Source organism: Melopsittacus undulatus, chromosome 5 (genome assembly GCF_012275295.1).
Source record: "Melopsittacus undulatus isolate bMelUnd1 chromosome 5, bMelUnd1.mat.Z, whole genome shotgun sequence".
Taxonomy (NCBI): Eukaryota; Metazoa; Chordata; class Aves; order Psittaciformes; family Psittaculidae; genus Melopsittacus; species Melopsittacus undulatus.
In genome coordinates, this window is record NC_047531.1 from 49,506,914 (window position 1) to 49,532,203 (window position 25,290).

At 36.7% G+C, this 25,290-nt stretch overlaps 1 protein-coding gene across 1 annotated transcript in view; it reads right to left on the reverse strand.

Annotated features, from left to right (window-relative positions):
* WASHC4 (WASH complex subunit 4) overlaps positions 1-25,290 on the reverse strand; it is a 39,158-nt gene that overhangs the window by 5,496 nt on the left and 8,372 nt on the right. Inside the window, exons 7-31 of the mRNA XM_005150547.3 lie at positions 23,306-23,388; positions 22,110-22,152; positions 21,523-21,626; positions 20,781-20,901; positions 19,166-19,289; positions 18,937-19,064; positions 18,128-18,288; positions 15,859-15,985; positions 14,453-14,578; positions 13,127-13,234; positions 11,145-11,291; positions 10,969-11,048; positions 9,960-10,065; positions 9,053-9,169; positions 7,937-8,105; positions 7,653-7,807; positions 6,196-6,270; positions 5,271-5,375; positions 4,726-4,860; positions 3,942-4,050; positions 3,196-3,262; positions 2,424-2,510; positions 1,747-1,894; positions 1,068-1,164; positions 389-585 (exon numbers count right to left, since the gene is read on the reverse strand). Coding sequence (XP_005150604.3) covers positions 389-585; positions 1,068-1,164; positions 1,747-1,894; positions 2,424-2,510; positions 3,196-3,262; positions 3,942-4,050; positions 4,726-4,860; positions 5,271-5,375; positions 6,196-6,270; positions 7,653-7,807; positions 7,937-8,105; positions 9,053-9,169; positions 9,960-10,065; positions 10,969-11,048; positions 11,145-11,291; positions 13,127-13,234; positions 14,453-14,578; positions 15,859-15,985; positions 18,128-18,288; positions 18,937-19,064; positions 19,166-19,289; positions 20,781-20,901; positions 21,523-21,626; positions 22,110-22,152; positions 23,306-23,388 — 2,919 coding nt within the window. The remainder of the gene's footprint in view (positions 1-388; positions 586-1,067; positions 1,165-1,746; positions 1,895-2,423; positions 2,511-3,195; positions 3,263-3,941; positions 4,051-4,725; positions 4,861-5,270; positions 5,376-6,195; positions 6,271-7,652; positions 7,808-7,936; positions 8,106-9,052; positions 9,170-9,959; positions 10,066-10,968; positions 11,049-11,144; positions 11,292-13,126; positions 13,235-14,452; positions 14,579-15,858; positions 15,986-18,127; positions 18,289-18,936; positions 19,065-19,165; positions 19,290-20,780; positions 20,902-21,522; positions 21,627-22,109; positions 22,153-23,305; positions 23,389-25,290) is intronic.

The window sequence follows — 25,290 nt, forward strand, 5'->3', positions numbered from 1 at the left end:
TCTTAAGGTCCTTTCCAACCCAAACGATTCTATGATTCTAAGAAACTCTTAGGGGATCACAGTGTTATGTAAAATCTTTGTTAAAAGAAATTTAAGCAAAAAGTTATTCTCTCCTATTTAAGCATTTAGGTTTTAGTCGCATTATATTTGATTTCAAACTCCATGCGACAAAGACTTCCAATCAACCAGGTCAAGTTCCTGCCTCACTCAAGTATCATAAACACGACATCCTCTCTGGACCATACACCTCAAGTCTTTACACTCTTTCTGTATTACTTCTCTAAGACCATGCTCTATGGTTTTTGGTCTTAATAAGCTCCATCAGAAGCCTGAATTGTAATGGGTAAGTGCAGAACTCAATACAGAACAGATGACAGCCATCTTCTACCTGTAAACAAACTTCCAGTCGCTTGTGGGTAAGGTTCATAGTTTGTAGTAGTTTTTCATCTTGATTTGTGGACTGCACATTCTGTTGCTTAGCTACTGCTCTGATTTCCTTCACATACTTCTCTCTAACAGACTGGAACCAGTGCAGAGAATCAAACTCCTGGTACTGATCCAAAAGCTTCAGAATGTAAGCCACACCTGTAGTCATTAACAAACCATGTACCAAAGTCAACATGCAATTTGTAAAATGTTTTGGGAATGTTTTTAATGGATCAGCTTACATTGATAATTCTCACACAAAATTTAAATTGCAATTAATTTACAATTAAAACTAACAGGGAAAAAATAATAAAGGAACAAGCTTCAATAGCTTCAACTTTTGAAAGCCTCATAACTTACCCAAAGACCTGCATACCTTCTCATCTACTGAGATCCACAAGCTTTGAAAGAAATGGGGGAGCATCAACTTACAACAAATCTGTTTGCTCCCATACACAGCTATTCTATGCTTAGGAGATTCTGAATGCAACAACAGCCCTTAAACCCATTGTGCTGAAGCCAAATTTAAGTTATGGAATGTTTAATTATAGGAACACACAAAATATAAACAGAAAAACCTTTTCTTGCGAATATCCATTATGTTGGCTTAGCCAAAGGCTAGTCAGCATGCTGAAACTTACCCATAGCAAACCCATCATCGGTGAAAGCTGCTCCACTTTTGTTCTTCTTATTCAATTTCTCCTTGCAACTGATAGAATGCTCTACAAAATTGAGGGTCTGAAAGAGGGAAAAGCTGTCTTGGAATAATCAAGAGGCGCTCACAAATTTTAAAAGGTATTTTCATACGTGCTCTTACCTATCAGTATAATTCCCTGCCTAAAATTCTGCTAATTGTGTCTCCCATCATTAGACATTTTTGTATGAAAACCTTTTTTCTATATTTTGGGGAATAAAGTTAAGCTTTAGAAAACATTTGCATATGTATAAGTGAAAAAAACCATATCTTTGCTGTTCTTGTCAGTCTATTACTTCACATACTCTTGGTGATTACTAGAGGTAAGCATGTAAGCAAGTAAAGGATAATTAAAAGAGCTCAGGTTTCTTTCTCATCTTGACTTCCCCAAATTTGATTCAAACAGAAGTTCAAGTTACCTTTTGAGTGCTAGTACATGTAGTTATGTAAATAAAGAAAAACACGGGTTTGAACAACTATCAACAAAGACACGCTCAAAACATTCCCAATCATAATCAGGAAAGAAAGTAGAATATGCTAGTCAGCAGCCTAATACAAAGTATTTAAACCCAAACCTGATGTGATACATTCTTTTAAAGTTAAGTAGTGGAAATGCAAATACTAACCAGTGGAGGAACAATTATATAGAAGTTCCGCAAATGCATGTTCTTTGGACTGCGGAATTCAGGAGCAAACACATCCACAAGCATTTTGAAGTACTCTGTTCCCTCTGCAAAGTTACGTGTGAGGTCACCAAGGACAGAGTCCAACTGTCTGCAAAGGATAAGTCATGCTATTATCTGCTTTCTGATAGAAGTTTCTTTGCTTACTTACACCTCATGATAACAACCCTCTCTTCTCCCTTTGGCTGCACCCACAATCCGGTATTCAGACTAGTGTCTGAGATTACACCTCACCTCTACAGCCACCTTGATGTTTCTTGATTTAATTCTCTAAAAAAAAGGTCTATAAATAGACTATTTGCAGCTTTTTTTCCTAAGGCCCTGAAGATTCTAAAGGTAGATGTCAGACACCAGGTGAGGAAAGCTCATTAGCCTTTAAACCACAAGGGTTTTATCAAGAAGCCAGGTTCTAACAGTCTATTGGTACAAATGCCACTTCTCATTTTTAAAATGACTGCTTCTATTTTTTCTGCTTTGAAGAGAACTAAGTATTTTTGCATGAAGTCATTTGAACTTTTAGCACACATACAGAGACAACTAATAACTGCATTTATGACTTTAAATTACAATTCTGTCATCCCATCCCTGCCTTAGATCCCAGAAGCATGATCTTAAGGTACCTTGCTGCTTTTTGTGTTTCTTCTGAGAGTCCTTCTTCTTTCACCAGCTCTTCAAAGTTAACGATATCTTCCAGATCAGGAACAAACCTGCAAATTTACTGTTTGTTAGGATTATGCTCAACTGTCTGTGTTCACTGAAGTATCTACCGTAATTTGTTATTTACTTGAGTTTTCTGGCCTCAAGCTACTTAGTTGAAGTTATATCTGCCATACCATTCACACCCAGCCACTATTAAATTCACTCCTAAAGCACACACGTTATTTGTACTTCTGCATTTATCAGGCTAACATCTCCCCTCTCTAACATTTGCTTTCCCTAATTGTAAGTTTACTATTACTTGCAAGAAAAACAACTATTTCTGTAAAAAGTCACTATGTTTTAATAAACACAATCATCTATACAGAAAGAAGTATCAAAGAAACGTTTTTCCCAAGTTCCTCAAGGCTTGTACTAGTTTTCCTTAATGCACCCTGAAGTAATTAACATCAGGAATTACTGACTTAATTAAGAACTAATGACTTACATGTAAATTCTACTAACTCATTTGAAGCTTTTTTCCACAGAATTCATCTGATTTTCAGTGGCTTATGGCAATGGTAGTACAGTTCTGAATTCCAGCACTGGTTTTGATAATATCACTTTAATAAAGGCATAAAAATGGACCTTTTAAAAATTTATGGGGCATTGTAAAAACCTAGGGAATATCAGCATGAATAGGGAGCAAAGGAATGAGAAGGAGCAGACAGAAAAAGGAAGCATTTCTTTAAGTACCTAATTGCACTGCTACAGCAGTGAAGTCCACCAGATCTTATCATTCGCACATAACCCATAGCGTTGCCTTTAAAAACAAGAAAAAAACAAGGAAGTAATTTGTAATGGCTTAAATACATGCACACTCTTCACAACTCCTATAAGCTCTGAAAAGTAAATTAAAGTTGCATTATGTTTCTGGCAAAGAAACTCTTCTGAAAGCCACATTAATGAAGTTATACTGAACTATGGTATCACAAGTCTATGTAGAGAAATAAAACACAACTGCATCATCTAGCAAGGTGGTGTTCACTTCAGTGATAGTGTAAGAGCAAAATAGTACAAACTCTCTCCGCTGGGCACATGAAACATTTGCAAGTTCAGATCAGTCCTGCACATCTACAGCACCAATGGCTGAAAATATCATTGTAATGTCATGCATCACTCAAAGTTACTTCAGTTGAACATGGTCATTTTTTGAAATACATGAACAGTACTATTATTTTACTGGGAAATATACTCAATCTGAATAAAAGTCAGAAGGGAACAGGAATCTATGCAAGTGTAGCTGTATTTTAGTTTAAGACATGTAAGACCATTTCTGTGTAACTGAGCAAGAGTATTTCACATGGGGTACAAGTGAAGCACTTTCCATCTGAATGGAGTTAAATCTAGTTTTAGCCTGACCTAAAAGTTAAGTTACAAGACAATGAAGAACTCTTCCATTTAATAACTTATATAATATTGTCTCACATAGCATTTCATACCAATTTGACTTATCAGTTGTCTGAACTGGTCAAGATAGCTCTGGCCATCCGGGGTTATTCCAAGTTTTCTGATGCCACGGTTGAATTTGTCTGCTCTTTCAAAGGGATACTAGAAAAATATTTGAGAGTAATTGGTAAGAATAATTATCCTTAATTTTTTTCATCATGTCAATGCAATTATATTTGCAATATATTCCCACCTCACATCTATAGCTTTTTTAGAAATTATACATCTGCCTGCCCATTTTAGTGCACAGAAGTCATTTGGCTAAGTCACTTCTGCAAGTTCAGAAGTGTTACTGTGAACAACAAAAGTATTCCTACAAGAAATAAGCACTTGACATACAAAGAAGTTGGCAGTCTGTTTTACTAAATGCAGTGTCTCTCACATTTCTGAGAAATGTATTTTCCGGCATTGAAAAATCAGACCTTCATCCCAAATCTTGCCATACTGGAGCAAGTGCTACAAGTTCACATAATTTGGGATTCTATCTGAATAACCTTATTATTAAAAACTGCTAGCAACTGTTAAGCATGATTAGGACTAGAAGCTTAGAACCTCCAACAGACTCCATCAAATCATTATTTTCAGGTCACAACATTATATTTACAAATATAACAAAATAATTCCATCTGAATATAGACTTGTATAACACTGCATTTTGCTAGACAAAATCTGTCACTGTCTGGAGATACACTTTTAAATAATAGGATTGTTATGGCTTGCTGCATGAAAGTAGCATTTTTATCCAAATTATTATCAATCCTTCAAAAATTACTATACCTTGTGATCATTTTGATCCTTGACTTCCCTGAAGAATCTGATGTCCTTGATAAGCCTGGATTTGATATGCTCATCATACATGAACTGGCTAAAAATATAGAACTTTTTCCTCAAAAATTGGTACGTAAAATTTACCTGGAATAAAAATAATAATAATAGTCAAATCAAGCCAGTTAGCAAAATAACAAACATATCCAGCAACATGTTTTCAGTAGATTCTCAAGTAACCTGTATTTATACGGAAATGTCTATCCAATTGACTTCACTGAAATTCAGAGTCCCCCCAGAACATCTATATTTTCTCTGATGTGTTTTTAGATCTCTTCATTAACTTTTATTTAACGTCTGGAAATGGCATAACTCCTAAGAGACTTTGGTACTGATTTGTGTCATGTCCAAGAACTGAATTATTTTGTTAATACATGCAGTACATGATTATTGCATTATTAAAACTGCACAACCAAATAAACCATTAGGGGATGCAAGAACTGGAGGCTTTTGTGCACTATTAAAAATTATCCAACAACAGTGCAGCAGATACTCACTGTTGTGTTCATGATTCCTGTTCCATGAGTTCGAATTGAATTAGCAATGTGTCGGATATTGATAGTGTTCAAGTGTTTGTTATTACTTGTTCTTTCAATGAAGATCTGGGAAGCAGGATTAAAAAAAAAAGTTATTTACCCAAAACCAATTCTGTAATAAATCATCAATGTAGGCAATCCATATCCTATTTCTGAGAGCAGCTAATAACTGATGATTAGGGAAGGAACAAAGAAAACCCAGCATGCATACAATAAGCTTCATCTGGTAGGTTCTTCCAGTTTCTGCAAAGTGGTGATTCAATGATTCTAAGGCAGATGCTGCACCCAAACTCTCACATTTATAGAGATTATATCCAGCATTAACTGGTCTAAATTCTTTTGGCACCTGTTTGTACTTTTGCCTCCACTATATACAATGGTAATGAATTCCACTACCAAATTATGTGCTATGAGAAAAAAAGTATTTCCTTTACTTTAGGGAAGTCACACTTTTCAATACTGTTCCTCATTCTCACTGTGTGAGAAATCACAAAAAGTTGTTCCCTGTACATGTTTCTCCATGTCATTCATTGCTTCATCTCTCTAATAACCCTTCTGCAGATATCCTTTTTTCAAGTTGAAAAATCACATATAGTATGCCCTTAGATAGCAGCCAATTATCCTTGCTGCCTTCTCACAGCTCCACAGGAGTATCTGACATGGGGTGATCCTACTGGTACACTGTACTCAAAACATGCTTAGAGAACATTCTCCAAGACCTATCTACAGCATCCCTAAAGATGTTTTTCTAGACAACAACAGCTGTTTTACAGCTCATTATTAAGTATGTTCAGCTCAGGATTTTCTTACATGTCATCTACTTCTACATTTCTCAAACCCTTCAAATAAGAGCCAAGGCCAGGAAATAGCACAGGTTATACCTTACCTGATTATTCAGATTGTAGAGGTAGCGGGATACAAAAACATGAATGTTTCTCATGATTTCCAAAACATCCAGACCCTGAAACAATATTATCTATTGAGAATTATTATGGTAAAAATTCTCAGGAACTACTGACAACTCTAACCACTAAGGTGAACAAATACTATTTCTGTAGTTACTTGAAAGCATTTTTAAAAAAAGCAATGTTTTCACTTTGCAAAAAAAAAAGAACCTCTTAATTTTTGTTCATTGTCTACAAGATAATGCTTAAACGAGAAAGAAAGAAGCTGAGTTCATGTTTTAACATTTACTCTCCTGCCTGTTTTCCTTCCAGCTTCCCCTAGAAGTAAGGAAACCTCCAGTCTCTGCCACAAGCCCCAATTAAAATTTAGCTTGTAGGAGTCTCTTTAGTATCACTGTGCCTAGAGAGGCTACTCTTTAGTCTGTTACATTCTATTTCCAGTTGTGCCAAGGATTTTATCAGGATTTTGCAGGAACTGGGGAGGAATGGAGTGTGGAGTGTCCTTATTTTGAAGTAATGCTCATACCAGAATGAATGTTAGGAAATCAATGCTGTGAAATTACTTAATTCTTCATAACACTGTGATGGCCAAACATTGCCAATAGAAAAACCAAAGCCAGAAACTGAAACTAATCCAGGGGACTTTTGTATCAAGAAGCTGCTAGAGTTCTTAGTTCTATGCCCTCCTCCTATTTACGAAGACACAGCCATCACAAACATTTCTTTTGAGGGGAGAATGTATTTCTAAGAGGTTTCATCAATGTGCTAACCCAAATGAAGGAATGAAGCTAACTGCCAGAAATATCCAAGATATTAAAACTCTTGAAGGGAAGTCCTCAAAAATACGCAAGTTTTCTTCTGCACCAACTCCGTAACAATGAATGCCTTCACCATTAACTTTACAAGACTACTACTTTATATGTAATAATGTTTAGCAGTTTCTAGAAGCCTCTGAGTCATTCTCTTATGAAGGTGATCATAGACATCCCAAAGTCCTCAATGTCCAGCCTGTGAAAGAGTTGCTCTTGATGAATACTGAGTAGAATCTGCTGAGAAGCAAGCAATAAACTTGGGAGAAGGCCCACCATTCAAAGGTCATTCCAGACTTGTGGCAGTTTTATTCCAGCTGTACTGCTCGCCAAATTGCTGATACTGAATTGTCAAGAAAATATTCTGACTTTACATACCCACTTCCATTATATCTAATGTTTAAAAGAAAAATAAAAATGATACAAGTCCAACATGAAATTAATTAATATTGGTGTTATCTCCAAAGGTAACTAAAGCTGTTGCCTCAGAAGTCAACCTGAAATTAAAGATCACTCTTCCCAAACAGTTCTCTAACTCTTGGTACTTTCAAGAACTCAGTCCTTTGAATGGCTAGCCAGTATGACAGTGTAATGGAACAAACAATATTCATATCCTGTAGGCACTGTACCTGTTCCAGAGTCTGACTGGGAAGATGTGCTTCAGTCATACTTAAACCATAGCGTTGAGTTGCTAGGTTTCTCATTTCACTGTAGGTGGCCCAGTCATGAAGAGCTACAGTCGTTAAATTGTAGAAGGTCTTGTCCAAATAGTGAGTTACATAAGCTGTAAACATACAGAAGGATGAAGTAAAACAATACAACCCATTCAACTAGGGAAGTGTGGAAAGAAGTGAAAAGCTGAAGTGCAACAGAGTTGAAAATAATGGAATCAAGAAAATGTGTAACTCCTCACCTTTAATGTCAATGAATCGATTGAAAAAACGTATTGGGTTCAGAAAGAAGAAGTGAGCTAGATCCTTCATACCAACTCTGAAAGGGTTTCTGTCATCCAGCTTTAGATGTGTATGAACTGATAAGCGCAGGTCCTTTTCTATTTCTTTACATAACTTGTCCAGCAAGTGCTGTTCAGAGAAGAAAAAAAAAAGCCATCTTCAGTGTCTGCCTACAATGTTTTGTTCACAGAACTAACATCTCTCTCCAGAGACACATGAAAGTCTGATTAAACCAGTGAAGACAGCTTTGCTTTGGCAGGGCAACCCAAGTCAAAGTGAAACAATACATGGGAACTAGAGTTATTAATTTCCTTTGTCCTTGTTCTAGTACACAATAGCTCAGAAAAGATAAAGATTTAGCTACCTAATGCCATTCTGCACATGATTAAAACTTCCATATAGGAGTTTATCACAATTTAAACTTCAATATTCTGATTCTTAATCTTAAGGGGAGCTAGGCTTAAGGCTATCTCAAATAATAGTAACACTTAACTCAGTGAGGAAGAGTCTTGCAGTAAGCAATCTGGCCCCATTTTCTGCAGAATACATAATACTTGGGTTTGAACTACTTAATAAGTGTCAAAACCTAAGTCAAAAAAAACTAGGACTTGGGAAATCTAAATTCTCTATCAATCACCCTTCATACTTGTAGATAATAATGCACTAAAGAGACTAACTACATTTACAGAGCCTTCACTACTAAAAGCCATGCATACAAAAAACAGTAGTACTTATTTTAGGCATTCATAGAGCAGATCCTAATCTGACTAAAAGCACTCTTCTGTCTTCATAGCCAAATCTGTAACTGAGGTTTTGCCAACTTAAGTAATTTAGAGTGCAGTATTTTCATGTTCCCAGCCAGATACCATCAGCAACATGTCTTAAAACAACCAGAATTGTCAGTGAATGTTTCCTTATTTGCTAAAAAATACTTTACAGCAATCTCAAAAGCACAAAAAAGACCCACAGTCTCTGTGCTACTTTTGTAGATTATATTAGGTTTGGTACAAAAGATGCCGGCCTGTAAGATATTCCAAGCACGGTGTTGCCTTTAATTTCCATTCACAATAGATTACCTCATTAAGCACTTCCATGATTTCTTTGTCATAGCATTCCAGAAGCACCTCATAAGATTCCAAGTGTCTTGCATGCATCATAGCAGGTACACAGTCCCGCAGTGCACTAAACATATACTGAAAAAAGAAGCTATTATGCTTATCCAACAGATTGACAGACATATCAACAGCATCCCAAACAGTGTTCAAAGCTAACCAATGAATCAAAATTGCTAGTCTTCCCACTATTATTAAACATAGACTTCATAAGCCCTACCGAAGTTTCCACTCAGTGAGTTCATCTGACATATTTAGCTGCTACTGATGCATTTACTGCAAGGCCATAATTACTAGCTATTTTATGTGAAATTATTTCTACTATATTCATTTTAGCACTATAATTGACCATGGCGTGCACAATACTAGAACGGATGACAGATTTTTATTAGGATTAGCATGCCAAAGCATGATTCACCTCTGCAGCAAATACTTGATACTTCAAAGAGGGACAGAGAGACTGGGGGTGGAAAACGCTGCAGAGCAACTGAACACAGTGATACGTGCTTTAGAAATATGTAACCACAATGTGGAAGACTTTTAATATTCAAGTCTAGCAAAAGGTGTTCGTTTCAAATGAGAATGAATTAACAAAGAGAGGAACGGAGACAGACACACAGAGAACCAGAACATAATAGCAACCTGATTTTTTTAGAGTAGACAGATAACGCTTCAATCAGATTTATAACAAAGATTGCTTTCGTATTCTCCAGACTGAGGAGAAATTTCTATCCCAGTAGTAACTCTTGCCTGAGTTTCACTTTTTTTTTTGAGCTTTTTCCTTAAGTGTTTCAGTCTAAGCTTTATCCTCTCCTCCTCTGAACCCTTCCCACTGCAGCAGCTTTTTGACATTGCTAACTGTATTACTTACATGCAATCTAGCAGAATCAACTGCATTTTCATACACATCATCTAAATAGATTGGAAAGACTGCTCGATGCCAGTACAAGAAACAACAGTCACATTGTGCTCGAATTCTAGAATACAAAATTACTTATTAAACACAGAATTAGAAGAGGCCATTTTTCTAATATAGTGGTATTTAGCATTAAAACTAAAGACAACTGCTTTTCAAGCCTAAGTTCTACATGTTTACTTTAATGTTCCAGATACATTGTCCTTCTAAAGAAAGGTGCTTAAATAATTAACATCTTACTTCTTGTTTTCCACTAGACTATTCACAAATAAAAGATAAGTGCTTTAGAAAAAAAAAAGTTTACTCAGTCTCTGGAAGAATTAGACCTTACATTACAGCAAAATCTTAAATGACTGTTTTCTTATTCATACAATTAGTAACCAAGAGGTCAAACATATATTCCAAGTTTCTCCTGTAAATCAGAAAAGAAACAGGCCTTTCTTGATACAACCAGCATACAACACTTATCCCAGGAATTCATCCCACTGGAGGTGTTTATCTCTCTCCATAAAGTATGCATGGAACCCAGGTATTTACCTAGCCTTCAGAGAGTCAACATGGTATAACTTGAGCATCCACTGAAACTACAGCAGCAGTAAGACACAGTGTCACACATGAACTGACACAGCCTGATCTCCCAGAGTGGCATTAATTTGTAAATTTGGGACCTGGGTTAAGAGGAAGACTTTAGCTTAACATAAAGCCAGGTCCATCAAGAGAATGACAGAATTTCTAAACCATCAGAAAAGTGGATTACCAAATTGACAACAGTTAAGTACATATGACTTGCTCAAAGACCAGCAAACTTCAGGCTTAGCTCTGGAATTCTGTCTATCCCTGGTCTACAATACATGCAAAAATCACCACTAGCATGCAGCTACCAGATATTGCAATTCACACAGTGAAGATCCAGTTCACCTAGTGACACTACACTGCTTTCCTTACATTACATACTATTACTTACCTCTCTGTAAGTTCACTGATCAAGTCTAGTTTTTTCAGAACTAGCTGAAGGGGAAGGAGTTCTTCATCTTTAAAAGTTTTCTGTGCAAACAAATTAAAAAAAGAAAGACAAGATTATATTTCTTTACAAGGTACCACACCAAACACATATAGGTCTGGAACAATCATGGCACTTACCATCTGTGTTCCCACACTTAGTGCAAGGGAAACAATTAATCGCCTCTGTTTCGTACTTGGCCCATGAAGGGTGTTCTCAGCCAACACCAAAGCAGAGAGGACATCCAGGCGTTGCTCACTGTACTTTTTATCAGAAATTATTCTTTTCTTAACAGAAAGACACAAAAAAGCAGTGAAAAGTTACCTAAGCCCAAAAGTAATAACTTGCCTCTTCTTTCCAAGGGTTATGGACTTGTTACAAACTGAGTATTTCTGCAAATAAGTTATTCTCTGTGAACATAGCTAACTGAATCCAGATTCACTTCCCTGTCAATTCAGTGTTATTACCTATCTATACACTTCAAATATATGCAGTTCAGCAGGAACATGACTCAGGTCATACAGTACACAAATACTGTGCAAGCTGTGTGTGACTGCATGCCAAATTTAGTTTTAAGGTACATAAAACTTAAAAAAAAAAAAAAATACAATTATTTTTCTATCTGTGACTCCCTGTTATTGGTAACAATCCATTTCTCAGCTGAACAGTCAGAAGATGTGTAAACATGGTAGTAACAATCACTTGCAATTCTCTACAAATTTTAATTTATCAGAAAGATTGAGCATGAACAAATGAAGGGAACAAGTCTCCTGGTTAAGAGGTCGAAGTCACAGACATATTTGTGAGTAGCAGCATAACTCAGAAGAGGTAGTGTTTAATGAAAGAACAAAAGAAAACCTCTTCTAATTCTAAGAATGTTCAACATGAAGCTCCTAACCTTACATGCTAAAGCTATGATATGTATATGCCTTAGACCTTACACCACTTAGGTGTAATGTCTAAGAACCTTAGACCCTACACCTTAGAAATCATTTAGAAACAAAGTGGAGCACATAAAAAAAAAATATTAGTGCTAATGAAACCTTCTATTCACCAGAACTTGCCTTTCACATATTGTCAGAGTAGTGGAAACAAAAATTGTTCACAGACCTGTTCTCGTTGATATTTCTCAATACACAAGTTTCAGCACATTTCTATGCATTTACAAATAATCTGTAAATTAATTACAGATATCTTTTGAAAAGATTGTGAAAGTTATATTTGAATATATGTGAACTGTTTGAAGATATACAAATATATCTTAGTAGCTCTGAAGCTTGGAACTCCTTCAATTCATGCTACTCCTGATATATATATATATATATATATGTGTATTTATATCTATTTTGTTTTTTAAAGGACAACTTTAAGTACAATGTAAAACATGGAAATGTCAGACACACAAATCAAGATTAAAGGCAAATCAAATTAAAGTTTAATAGCTGCACCAATATCAATAGCACAAGTATTTTACAATTCTGTTACTGAACGTGATGAAAGAATAAGCAATCAGTAGTACATCAGAACAGGTAAACTAAAATCTCATTTTCCTATTTTCTCTGAATTCAGAAATTCAAGATGTGATAAGCAAAATGTGTAGTAAACTGATCCTGTTTATAGAAAGATATAATATGTAGGTACTACAATGTCTCATCACTAGCAGCCACTCTGCCCCACAACAAAACAGTGAATTCATGTCATCATCAGACTCCTGTTAGCCATCATGTATTAACCACTGCTATTTTGCCAAGCAAAGATTTAAATAAGTAACAGCCTGCTTGATTAGACCTATAATAGATTGCTTTAAGAATGTACCACAGAAAAGAGGTAATAAAAGGTCAGTTTGTGAAATTCACTAGAAGTAAAAACTAGAAAGAACACAAGATCATGACAAGAGATGCAGCTGTTTAGAGAAAGAGAGGAAGCATTCTTAATCAAAACCACATGACCACTGTGCTGTGCAGTTTCTAGGGCAAAGCTCTGACCCACTGGACAGCTTATATCTGTCAATTACGATACAACCCTACACTACAAATTTTGCAAAAGAAAAATAGCTTAAAATTAAGACTTTTTTAAAACATTTATACAGGAAAGATTAACCATTAGAACTTGGATTACATACCTTGGCTACAGAAATAGTGTGAAGAGCCTGATACTGCAGATGCTGAGCAATGTGTGTCACAGAATCAGCCACAACCATACTTCTTCGGTAAAACATGTGTTCTATTGCCTAAAGTCAATCCCAAAACACAATAGTTCAGGTAGTTACTGAACCTGTTGCCTTTAGAATTTGGCTTTATGCTCTGTGACTCATCCACACTGCAAAACCAGACTTCTTTACACTTTGTAACACACTCTTAGTAGCAGCTGCAATTAACCGTGCAAACTGAGAAAAATTAAACCATTCAGGAGCAGAAAAATGTTTCAGGACTGATCTAAGTTTTGTTGTTTGGTTTGTTGTTTTTCTTCCCTTTGGAAAAAGTACCAGAAGTGCAAGTCCTGCACCTGAGGAGGAACAATCCCGTAAACCAATATACAATGGGAACCATCTAGCTGAAAAGCAGCTTGGCGTAAAAGGACCTACGGGTCCTGGTGGACACCAAGCTGAATGAGAGCCAGTAGTGTGCCCCTGCTGCAAAGAAAGCTAATGATATCTTTGGCTGTGTTAGACAAAGTATTACCAGCAGGTGGAGGCAGGTGATCCTTCCCCTCTACTCAGTGCTGGTAATGCCACACCCAGATGCTCTGGGTTCCTCAGTATGACAGAGACATGGACATATTGGAAAGAGTCCAGCCAAGGGCCATTAATATAGTTAAGGGACTGGAGCATCTCACATATGACGAAAGGCTGAGAGCTGGGACTTTTCAGCCTAGAGAAGACTAGGGAGGAGTCATAATCAATGTATAAAAATGCTTGAAGGTAGGGTGTAAAGATAGAGATAGCCTCTTTTCAGAGGTGCCCAATGATGGGATAAGAGGCAATGGGCACAAATTGCAACGCAGGAGGTTCCCTTTGGACATCCAGAAATGCTTTTACTGTTTAGGTAACCTGGCACTGAGACAGCCTGGTTGCCCAGGGAGGCTGTGGAGTCTCCATTCTTGGAGACACTAAAAAAAATCATCTGGACACAGTCCTGGGCAACCAGCTCTAGGTAGCCCTGCTTGAGCAATGGGAGGCTGGACCAGGCCTACTGAGGTTGAGTCCAATCTCAGGAAGTCCCTTCCAACCTTGATCATTCTGTGACAACACATAAGGAAGCCAGTTAGAAGTTATACAAAAATTGGTTCTAGCCTCCCAAATCTCCTGTTCCCTAACCAAACCCAGTCTTGAACAAGAAGCCACCCATGCAAAAACATTTCCCATCTCAGTGGGGTTTTAATATATCATGTTTGATCAATGCTCTCTGTAAAAGACCTACAAGTCAACAATTTTCATGCAGTGACATACCTTCAGAAGTTCCACAAGCCTGCATAGAGCTTTCACTGAGGTTTTGGTCATAGGTTTTTGCATTGACATGTAGAGATTCATTGTAGTTTTAATGATGGTGCTAAGACTGTATGCATAAAGAAAACCCTAAAAATAAAATGAGTACAGGGAGAGGGGAAAAAGAGTATTTTTCACAACATATCAATCAAGTAAGTTCTATCTTTTTTTGTACATGATAGAGCTCTAACTCTCACCTCTTCACACTAGAGAACCTACCAGTTCACTTAGTAAGCAAGCCTGAGATCCCAAAGCTGAATGAGGCCCTTTTACTAAGCACACATTATGAAACTGCCTACAAGTCATCAGATCACCTGATCATGAGCCTCTTCTGGAGACATTCAACTTAAACATAGGTCAGTGAATTAAATGACACAGCCTCAAAGTTCTAGTAATTTCAGACCTATTGTAAATCAACCCACCAAACAAGTTCCATTCCCCCCAAAAAACTGCCCATTACAAAAACAACCTAAAGCTTCCAGGTTGCATGGAATAAATACACTGACAGCATTTACAGCTCTATACTGTCTAAATATAACTATCTACCCCACAATGAAGAAAAGCAGTAATTTCTAGATTAATGTATGCTAAGCTTTTAAATGCAATGTCAATTACATACAGCATGACAAAAATGTTATTCAACTCATTACAAAGGAAAAGTAGTAGCAATAAAAAAATAAAGAAAACTAGGAAATGACAGCAAGTGGTGCGAGAAAATCAGTTCACTACAGAGCAAAATTTTAAGTCCAACTGCAAACAATTCAAATATAAAACCCACAGATCCTAGTATATGCATGCCTTTATATACAGAAGATTCAGAATCATGCTTCTATCACACACCTATTCTCGTCAGATCAATGCAGCTAAGAACTAGAAAAAAAAATCAGAAATAAGACGCATCTTACATTAAGACTACATGTTGTTAGTAGGCCAAAAGAAAATCAGCTTCTTAGTTAGTCTTGAGAAGTACCATCATTATGCAAAGTACCGTCATTATGCAAAGCACAATGAAACAACACAAAACCTGTACTGAAGCATGTACTGTGCTACATAAAATTAGACAGGTTCAGTCCGATTTACATACCTCATGACTGATTCAAAAGGAAAATAAAACCTAAACCAAAACCTTTACTACAGAGAATATTCAAGATTTTAGCCACTAAGTATTTAGCCAGGTTCATTTTCCCCACATGCCTTATGGAAGGGCCTTTTACAGGTTTCCTTAAAAGACTACCTAGTGAGCACTTAAAGTTTTAGAAGAATTCCCACACTGTAAAGTAACACACCGATGAACTTTGATGATTTCTCATGTTCAACAACTTGCACCAAACCCTCAGTTTGCTGCATCACCACATTAAAAGACTGCACACCTGGATGAAGACATTGCAGCGGTTTGACAGATCTTCAGCAAACTTATCCACACGTTGCTCTTTTGATAAGATAGATTCCATTTTTGTCATCCATGAGCTCACAAAAACATAATATGACTGCATATCTCTATAGAAGAAAACAAATAATGTTGCTCACTTATTAAATGAGAAGAGTATGTTAAATTCTTGTAAGGGAAGTAAGTTAAATCTTCAGTCCCTAAAATTATAATTCACCATTTCCAAAAGTATCAGAACCTCATACTCATTTACATTTTCATTCTCTATAGACAAGGATTAGTTAGGCTGCCAACTTTATCTGTACAAGCATACCCCAAAGAGTCAAAATCTGTCTCTGAAGAGAACAATGGCCGTCTTAACAGTGCATATACTACACTTCTTTAAATTAAAACAGTAACTAAAAGTGCTAGAAAATGCTTTAAACACTAGAAAAGTAACCCTACACTGATGTTAATTTTTCCCCTCCAAGTCTGAATTTTTGTTTTCTATACACACACACACATAATTTGTCATTACATCAATGCTAGACTGAGACTGCTCTTAAATAAGAATTCTCCAGAAGTTCACCTGCTTGGATTACCCTAGTTGTAATTAAAAGTTTTATGCAGAGTTCACTTTCAAAACTGCTATTTATTCCATGCTCCAGAATTGTGACAATAAATACTATTTATTGTAGCACTTATAGCAGGAACGCATTCAGGTCATGGATTACAATATAAAAAAATACCACTTTAAAGAGCACTCATATTTAAAACAGTCCAATTATCAAAGGCAGTGCAGGAATTCACAAAAATAAGGCAAGAAAAAGTTAGCAGCAGAATGCAAATCACAGATGCAAAATCTGGGTTTTATTATCCTCAAAACTGCATGTTCAAAGAAAGGCACAGAAGCTGGGGAATGGTCTGGAGAACAAGTCTTATGAGGAATGGCTGAGGGAACTGCAGTTGTTTAGTGTGGAGAAAAGAAGGCTCAGGGAGAACCTTAACGTCCTCTAGAACTACCTGAAAGGAAGCTAGATAGAGGTGATTTTTTTCCACAGATAACAAGCAATAGGACAAGAGAAAATGGTCTCAAGTTGTGCATGGGGAGGTTCAGACTGGATATTGGGAAGAATTTCTTCACCAAAAGGTTTGTCGAGCACTAGAACAGGCTGCCCAGGGAAGTGGTTGAGTCACCATCCCTGGAGGTATTTACAAGATTCATAGAAGTGGTGCTCAGAGACATGGCTTAGTGATGGACTTGGCAGTGCCACATTAACAGGTAGACTTGATGATCTTAAAGGTATTTTCCCACCTAAATGAGTCTATGATTCTATGAAATGCCTGCGAATACCTACATCTTTTTTCCACTTTCTCTTAAGAGCTGCAAGAAATTACTTGTACCACCACCCAAGACCAGAAGCAAAGTAGCAATGCAATTATGCTCCATCCAGGAATTAAACCCCAGGAAAGAATTCAGAGCTCTTGAACCTTCCTGCAGGTGGCAGGACACAAATCAGGAGGAGGATTGAAACAGAAATGGGGTGGGGGGAGTGGGGGGTGGGTAGTGAAAATAATCTGCCAGAGAATCATGTAGGCATGGAATTGCTTTTCCCTCCTGCCCTCCAGCCTGGTTCTGCCAGCTTGCATACATGGTTGGAAGACAACCAGCAAAACTAATATTTTTACTTCTATCCCTCAGACCACATTTTCCACCTTCTTGGTTTGATCTGCAATGTAAACAGAAGCCTTGGCCCTGTTATCTCCCTACGCTGCACTTGTGTGCACTTGTGTGCTGCACTTCTTCGTAAGACTGAAGAAAAAAAATCATCTTTAAACATACTTTAGAAAGAACTTAAAAGAAGGCAGTGAACCTGTAAACGACATGTGGAACACAGAACAAAAGAAGCCTTTTCAAATACTTATAATTTCAAAGACCATTAAACAAGCAATTAAAATAGTCATGAAGAAAGAAATGCTTGCAAAGGAAGTCTCACCATCAAGCAGAGAAAAAGTCCTCTGTAAGCCTATTAGTGATTTACCTCCATAAACACACAGAAAAGAAAGCAAAGCAGCTGAGGTTACTAGACACTCATTTAAATACAAGGAAGTTGAAAATATGGAAATAGAAATAAATGAAAATCAATTATTTAGAACTGCCAGAAATGTTGTTTTTCTGGTGACATAATACACTAGTACAGGGAATGAAAAAATACTTGTGTTTATAAATTATTTGCTAAATAACATCATGAACCAGTATTTATGAAACATACTTGGTAAGTGACTGTGCCTTCTGTTGTAGGAAGTTTTCCCTTTGCAGTTTAACTGTATGAATACTTTTCTTGTCCAGAAGTTTGGCAGCAGCTGGTATCTTCTGAATCAGGAAGTTATCAGCAAACCAGATAATGTTAGCCGTTAAGGTGATAGCTGGTACCTAGGAGGGAAAAGGGGCAATACAAAGTAGCAATAAATATAAGTAACTACAGCAATTACTATGTCATCACACATGTTTCTTATCGCCTTTTCTGAAACATAACACAGTTTATTTCTGGACAAGTAGTTTCTACAAAGTATTACGTTCATGTGAAAAATGTTTTTCCCCTAGAAGTCCACTAAGGGCGCTACAGGTAAAGCTATTACCACTCTCAATGATTCTAAACAGTATTAGAGAATTTAATAATTTCTTAATGCCACATGGTATGAAAAAGCTCAAATACCCTTTGGTCTTAGAGGTCTTTCAAAATACATGTTTATAGCCAAGGTCAAACCCCACAGCATTTATTCAGTCTACAGTAGTCATAACAATTTCTTGTCCTCAGTGTCACATTAATCTCCAGAAGAAGCATTAATTTCAAGCTATTTTACCTTGTTGCTAAGTGCGTGCACAGGATTTAGACCATCTTTAAAAGAAAATGAGAGGAGGGGGAAATTAGAAAAAGTAGAAAAAAAAAAAAGAAAATCTTAATTCTGCTTTCTGACTTCTTTTGGCAAATTGTGTGTTCTTTCTTTTCCAAAGTCTGTGGTATACAACTAAGAAATTCCCCCTCCCCCTTAACTATTGACAAAAGAATAAGGTGTTCACCTTTTTACAGACATCCAACAATGACTTGTAAAATTTCTTGTCTATGGTCCGAAAAATCTGAAAATGCAGTACAAAGAGGCCACAGATGCCCACATATTTATCTCTCTGGTCAATTTCTGAAGGTTCACCTGCAGAAATACACTGTTTTTTTCAAGTCTACTCCCAAACAAACAATACAAACAATTTTAGAAACAGTGAAGGTGGCAGGAGAAGCATGAGCTTGCATTACCAAGTTTGGTTTCAACATTTGCAAAAGCTGTGCGAAGAGTGTGAGCAAATTCTTCAGCAAACGTGCTGTTCTTTGACACTGACACTCCACCATTTAGAGAATCAAACTGTTGCTCTATGCAGGCCTAAGCAAAAAGGGAGGGGGAGGAAAAAAGCATTATGTACTGCCATGAATTTTGGTCCTTACAAGAATATTGATTTTGCAAGAGAAAAATATTGCCATAGCAAAGTGATTTAAGATTAAGCTGAATTTCATCTGAAACTTCGACATGCAGATTTTTAACTATGCTTAAATTTAGTACAGTAACAGAAAACATTAAAAACCTCTCCTTTATTTAACATTCAAAAAGCAACTTTATTTACTTCACACTTCCATTATAGGCCATTTTTAAGGAAACCACTTGATGTGCTCATGATAAAAAACTGGATGAGTATTTGCATTATTGTAGTATGCTACTAACTATCCATTAACTAAACAAAATCATCATACAAGTTGCCTGTAGTATGTGGTTCATGAACCTGTTGCACAAAACCCCTCACCACTGGTAATGGTTTAAAAAAGTTACCAAAACCCACACAGCAGTCAAAGAAGAGACACACACTTCAGATTTTCTAAAGGTATTAGAAAAGTCTTCAATGGAGTTGTACTTAAGAATACTTTTTCCTGTATTTTTGTTGGGAAGGGGCATTTGCAGGACTGGAAGGGAGACTTCCTGAACTAGATAAATCCTACCCATGTCTCAAACATATAATGAAGTCTTTGTACCAATGCAACATCAGAGAAATAAGATGAAAAATGGATAGCTGGTAGCAACGTCCTTTGAAATAATAAACTAGATTGTGTTTAATTATTTATCTACAATTTCCCTTTTGAAGGCTTTTACAGCAAAAAAGCCTTCTTCCCTATGCCATTTAAGATTTAAAGTAAGAACTGAGCAACAGTCCTATTCAACTGACTTCTGTGACCAGATGCAGCAACACTATTCTCTGCTCACTATGCTACAAATTCCAATTTCAGTAACTCAAATACAGACTTTCCTAAAAAACCCATGGCTTCCTTTATGAACACATTTAAGTTAATTGTATTGAAAAAACATAAACCTTCCCATCTACTCATACAGTTGCATGTTTCAGAGGTATACACCACTGAAGTGGTACCTGATGGCAGCTACCCGCCTTTCATGCTAGGAAAGAGAAAATATTTAATAAGAGGTCACACTTCACATATTTTGCAGATAGGTGAGGAGATTTTAACTTGCAGCTAAAATAAAGTGGACCTATGCTATTTAAGCTTGCCCACTATCAAAATTTCTGGTGAAAAACAAACTCCCTGATAATACACAGTCCTAATACCAAGCTGTCTGCATTTCTTTAATTCTGTAAAAAGAGTAAGCATTAACTGCTACCATTCAAAGCCTGGCACAGTTCTAGCATATAAGAGCAGCAATGAAATGTCCTACAATAGAGGCTTTTTATCCCCATGCACAGATGCAAGAGCCAAATTCACACATCATTATATCCAAAACAAAATAAAAACAAACAAGCCATTCTAAACATAGTGTCACTTTAACATAATAACGTTCCACTAATATATTGAGGAATATTAATTTCAGTACCTGAAATATCATTCCATCGAGTAACTGGCATTCCAGTTTTAACAGCAGCTTTTCAAAAGGCTTCAGTTTATCTTCTTGAATCCCAAACTTAGAAGGGTTGTGATGGACAGATTTTAGCAGCCTGCAAGGAGTAGGTGTGGAACACGTACATACAATTAGAACATGCTAACAGTTTTACCATATCCTGTACTGTTTTGATAATAGATTTTAATTGCCCACATTCATGCCTAGAAGCAACTCCAGAATTAAAACAGAAAACAAAACCCACTCAGTCTGTATAAGCCATTTGCATCTGAATAACTCCCATTTATTTAGGTTTTTAATAAAACTGGTTATCCCACTGATTTAGCAACCTTTATAACTGTTGACTCTTCAGCTATTACCTAAGATACTGTTCTTACTTGAATCTCTACACCCATCCCCATGATCAATATGGATAAGAATAGTCTTAGATCAGTTCTGTATGAAATTAGGTTTCTTACTGAATATATTTTAAACCCCACCAGCTATTACTTTGTCAACATGCCTACCTTGTATTGCAAATATAACATTCAGCACTTTAAAAACACTGGTGCTGTAGGACACAGCAGGAGCTTAGGCCCACTCTTCACTAAGATTTCTGGAAAAATTTCAGGGTTATGAATATCCATGTTCCCACACTGACTTTCTTGGAACAAAGACTCACACACATGCTTTTATCTTTTATGCTGTGGGAGTATTTTTCACATCTTCAGAAACATACCTCTTATACATGGTCCAGTGATCTTTCAGAGTGGCATGATTGTCAATTATTTCATCCAGAGTGATTAAGACTGTGAGCAATTCCCCCAGGTGCTCATACATTGCCTGGTTTAAAACAAAAAAAAGGAAAATACTGTAGTTATTGAGAAGTTTAATGCATTTATGCAAAATCAATAAATTATCAGCCAACAAGACATCAGCTACAGAGTTATATAAAAGATTTCTTGGTTCAGTAGCTTAAAGATTTAGTACTGCTTGTAGTGCCACAAGGAACAAAGTGGTGCCTGCACACAAACTAAAGCTCACTGATCTATTTTGACATTGAAGGCAGGATTTTTAAAACACGCACATTTAGGAAGCATGCAAACACTTTCCCCCTAAGAAAACGAGAATATGACAGGCACAGAGATGCCAGACCTTTCCCCATAAAGGCCAGAAAAAGACGATTTATCAAAATAAAACCTTTAAAGGTGATTTCAGATTGAAAGTTGTACTTGAAACTCATTTTCTTGCTGCGTTTCACAGCATTAATGATCAAGACATACATATACTGACATAAGCAAAAGGGTCCCACCAAACCATTCCCACCTGAAAATGAACTCCAGACGTCTCTATAATTTTTGGTGCATTCCTGCAAATGAAATAAATATTTTAATGCCTTTCTAATCCTCAGAACAGAGCATATTTACCAACTCTGTATCACAATGTGTTCTTTGTTTCTTGGGGTACATTTTTCTTCATTAACATCATAACTTCAGAAAACAAAGAACCTAGGATTAAATCTGATTAAAATTACAAGCTCTGTGAAATCTGTGTACTATGATCAAATATCACATTTTCAAACGTACAGCATGTGACTGGTTTAAACCACTGAGTGCATTCAGTGCACATGTGTATCAGCTATTCCCAATTCAGTTATGCTGACAGTAGTTTGCCTTGATATATATAGCCTTGTGACCCAAAAGTATAAAATCACTTCACATGTTTAATCAAGACATGTTCAAGCTACACATCCAGCAGAAAATCTACCTTGTGCTGTAGTATAAAACAAGAATTAAGACAACAAAACTAAGAACAATGCTATCCTATCTGGCCGGCACAGGGAGAAATCAAGAGCCCTGCATTTATATTCTCCACAGTTTTCAGAGGAGCTAAACCCAACAGCCCTTATTAAGCTCAACTTCAAGTATTAAAATCATGGTTGTTCTGTGAGGATTATATACCAAGATTTACACATTTAAAACAGACTGTGGAAGTGATCTGATTTTTTTACCTTCTGAAACTACTTGTATTCACTGTATTAGTCAGTAGAAGAAATCTCTCAAACAGAGCAAAGATGAAAGAGCAATAATACTTCCCAATCATAAAATATCTCGTATCTCATTTTTTTTTTCACCAAGAGGGTGATCAGGCATTGGAACAGTCTGCCAAGGGAAGTGGTTGAATCACTGTCCCTGGAAGTGCTCAAAAAAACCATGTAGATGAGGCCCTCAGTGACATGGTTTAGTAGCAGACTTTGCAGTCCTGGGGTAACAGTTGGTCTTGACTATTTTAAAGGTCTTTCCCATCCTATTTGATTTCATGATACTATAAAAGCACTTTTCTGAAAATAAAACAAATTCACTTCTGTAATGGCTTATGAAGCCCAAACTTGCACAGCAAAGCACTCTCCACATCTGTAGATAACAATATTCCAAAATTGACCATGCCTTAAACTGAATATTCATATTTTATACATTTGTTTATCTACACAAGAATAATGTAGCATTTTAGGGAATAATTACTTGTTGCTCGTATAGAGAACAGCCAACTGATGCACTACATTCACCACCACTTCATAACATCGGGTAACAAAGCAAGACAGCTCCTGAAATACAAAAAAAATAAAATGCATCTATATGCATAGACTCTGTTCATACATAAGCTGTCATTGCATCCAAAACACTTAAGATGAACCACTCAACTTGCAGCCCAAGGTCCAGCTACATCCCTAATCCAAGTCAGTGGACAGACCTATAGCAGGATGGAAAACATCCTACTAACAACTCCAAAAAAGGATCTGGGACTAAGTTAATAAGCTACCAAACACAAGCTTCCAGTACATCTTGGACTACTTATATTCCTGGTTCAACTTATCAGGGACAAAAAGAAGCAATTTAACAATGCCCGGGTATTTTCAGGAATAATATACCCAATAGCAAAGGCAGTGCTTTTTGCCACTATATTCAAGAGTCAGGCTTCAGGAGCTGGTGACAGACAAATTCAAATTAGAAATTAATACAGAAGCCTGTACCTACTCTAAGAGTGATAAGCAATAGAATACTGTTCTCAAAAAAACCACCCAAAACAAGTCAATGTTCTCTGAACAACAGGATAAACAAATCTGAGTTTTCCCTTAATTACTATAATATTTTTTAAAAGGTATTTATAAATATTTCTAAAGGTCTCATTAAAGCAACCTGTAATATTATCAGGGAAAAGTCAGTACGTGATGAGTCTAGCCAGTCAGCACACAGATGGCTTCATAGCAGACAGCCCACACTGGCTAATCAGCCAGGCTGTGTTCCTGCCAGAAGACTAGCTAACAGCTGAATTCTGTCTTCCTCTCCATCAAAAATAGATTTTATTTGGGCTTCCGCCTTCTATTAGTCACCAGTTTTCACAAAACATAAGTGTCATTACTTCTTAAACTTTTATTGCTCTAAACAAGCTGCTTAAACAAGAGAACAGATTCCAGAGGAATGGATTAATAGACACTGAGATCATGTTTCCTGAGCCAAGGGGCACCAGCTGCCATTTTAAAACTTCCAGGAAACAGTCCAGTTTAACAGCACATGCATATTGGCAGCTACATAACAGATGATCTTAAGGTCCTTTCCAACCCTAACCATTCTATATGATTCTTATAATAGAACAAGATTATAATTTTGTCATAGTTCTTCAAATACACTGTTTTCTGCAGGATCAAGAGTACTTAACTAGTGTTTCACAGTAATACTTGGATAATTAAAAAGTACTAGGATAACAAATTTGAGGCTATTTAGTTATCAAGAAACCTCAAACTAAGAAGAGACAGTAAATCAGTAAGTGGAAACTAGCTCCACAAAAGCAACATTTCACCTTTTATCACCTTAATAGGTGTTTTCACACTGTCCTTGGGGGTATGCTTATAACACTGACCAGAACAGCATTTTCAGTTCTGTGGATATAAACCAGTACTGAGTGGATTTAGGGGAACACAACACCTGAAAAAGAACAAACTCAATAAGGGGAAAGTACACACCTGTTAGCTGAGTAACTGTCCCTTTGGGGCAACAAACTGCATCTCCCTTCTTTCCAAAGTTGCTCAACAATCAGCAAGCCATCATAGCATACATACAAAGTAGGCTCACAAGAAACACTGCTATATTTTTCCATACTGCTTACCCTATACACATCAGCATTCACCCCATAAATAAACATAAACTTGTCCTGCAGAGCAAGTTTGCATTTCAGAGAGCTAGCCAGACAGCCAGTCACTCTGCTCTCAACTTCTACCTGAACAAAGCATCCTGGCATGAGAACACGGGGGAAGAAGTCCGGAAAAAACACAAATGTACAGTAGCCTCATTTTAGAATCACTAAAAAGTCTCAAACATCTGCTCAGAAAGAAATACAGGATGAAAGACGAAAATTATAAAGTTAAGACAAAAAGTCTGGAAAATGGGAAACAAACTTCCAAGATACCCTAACAACTAACTGCACTTGGGCATGGTAAAAGAGGTTGAGA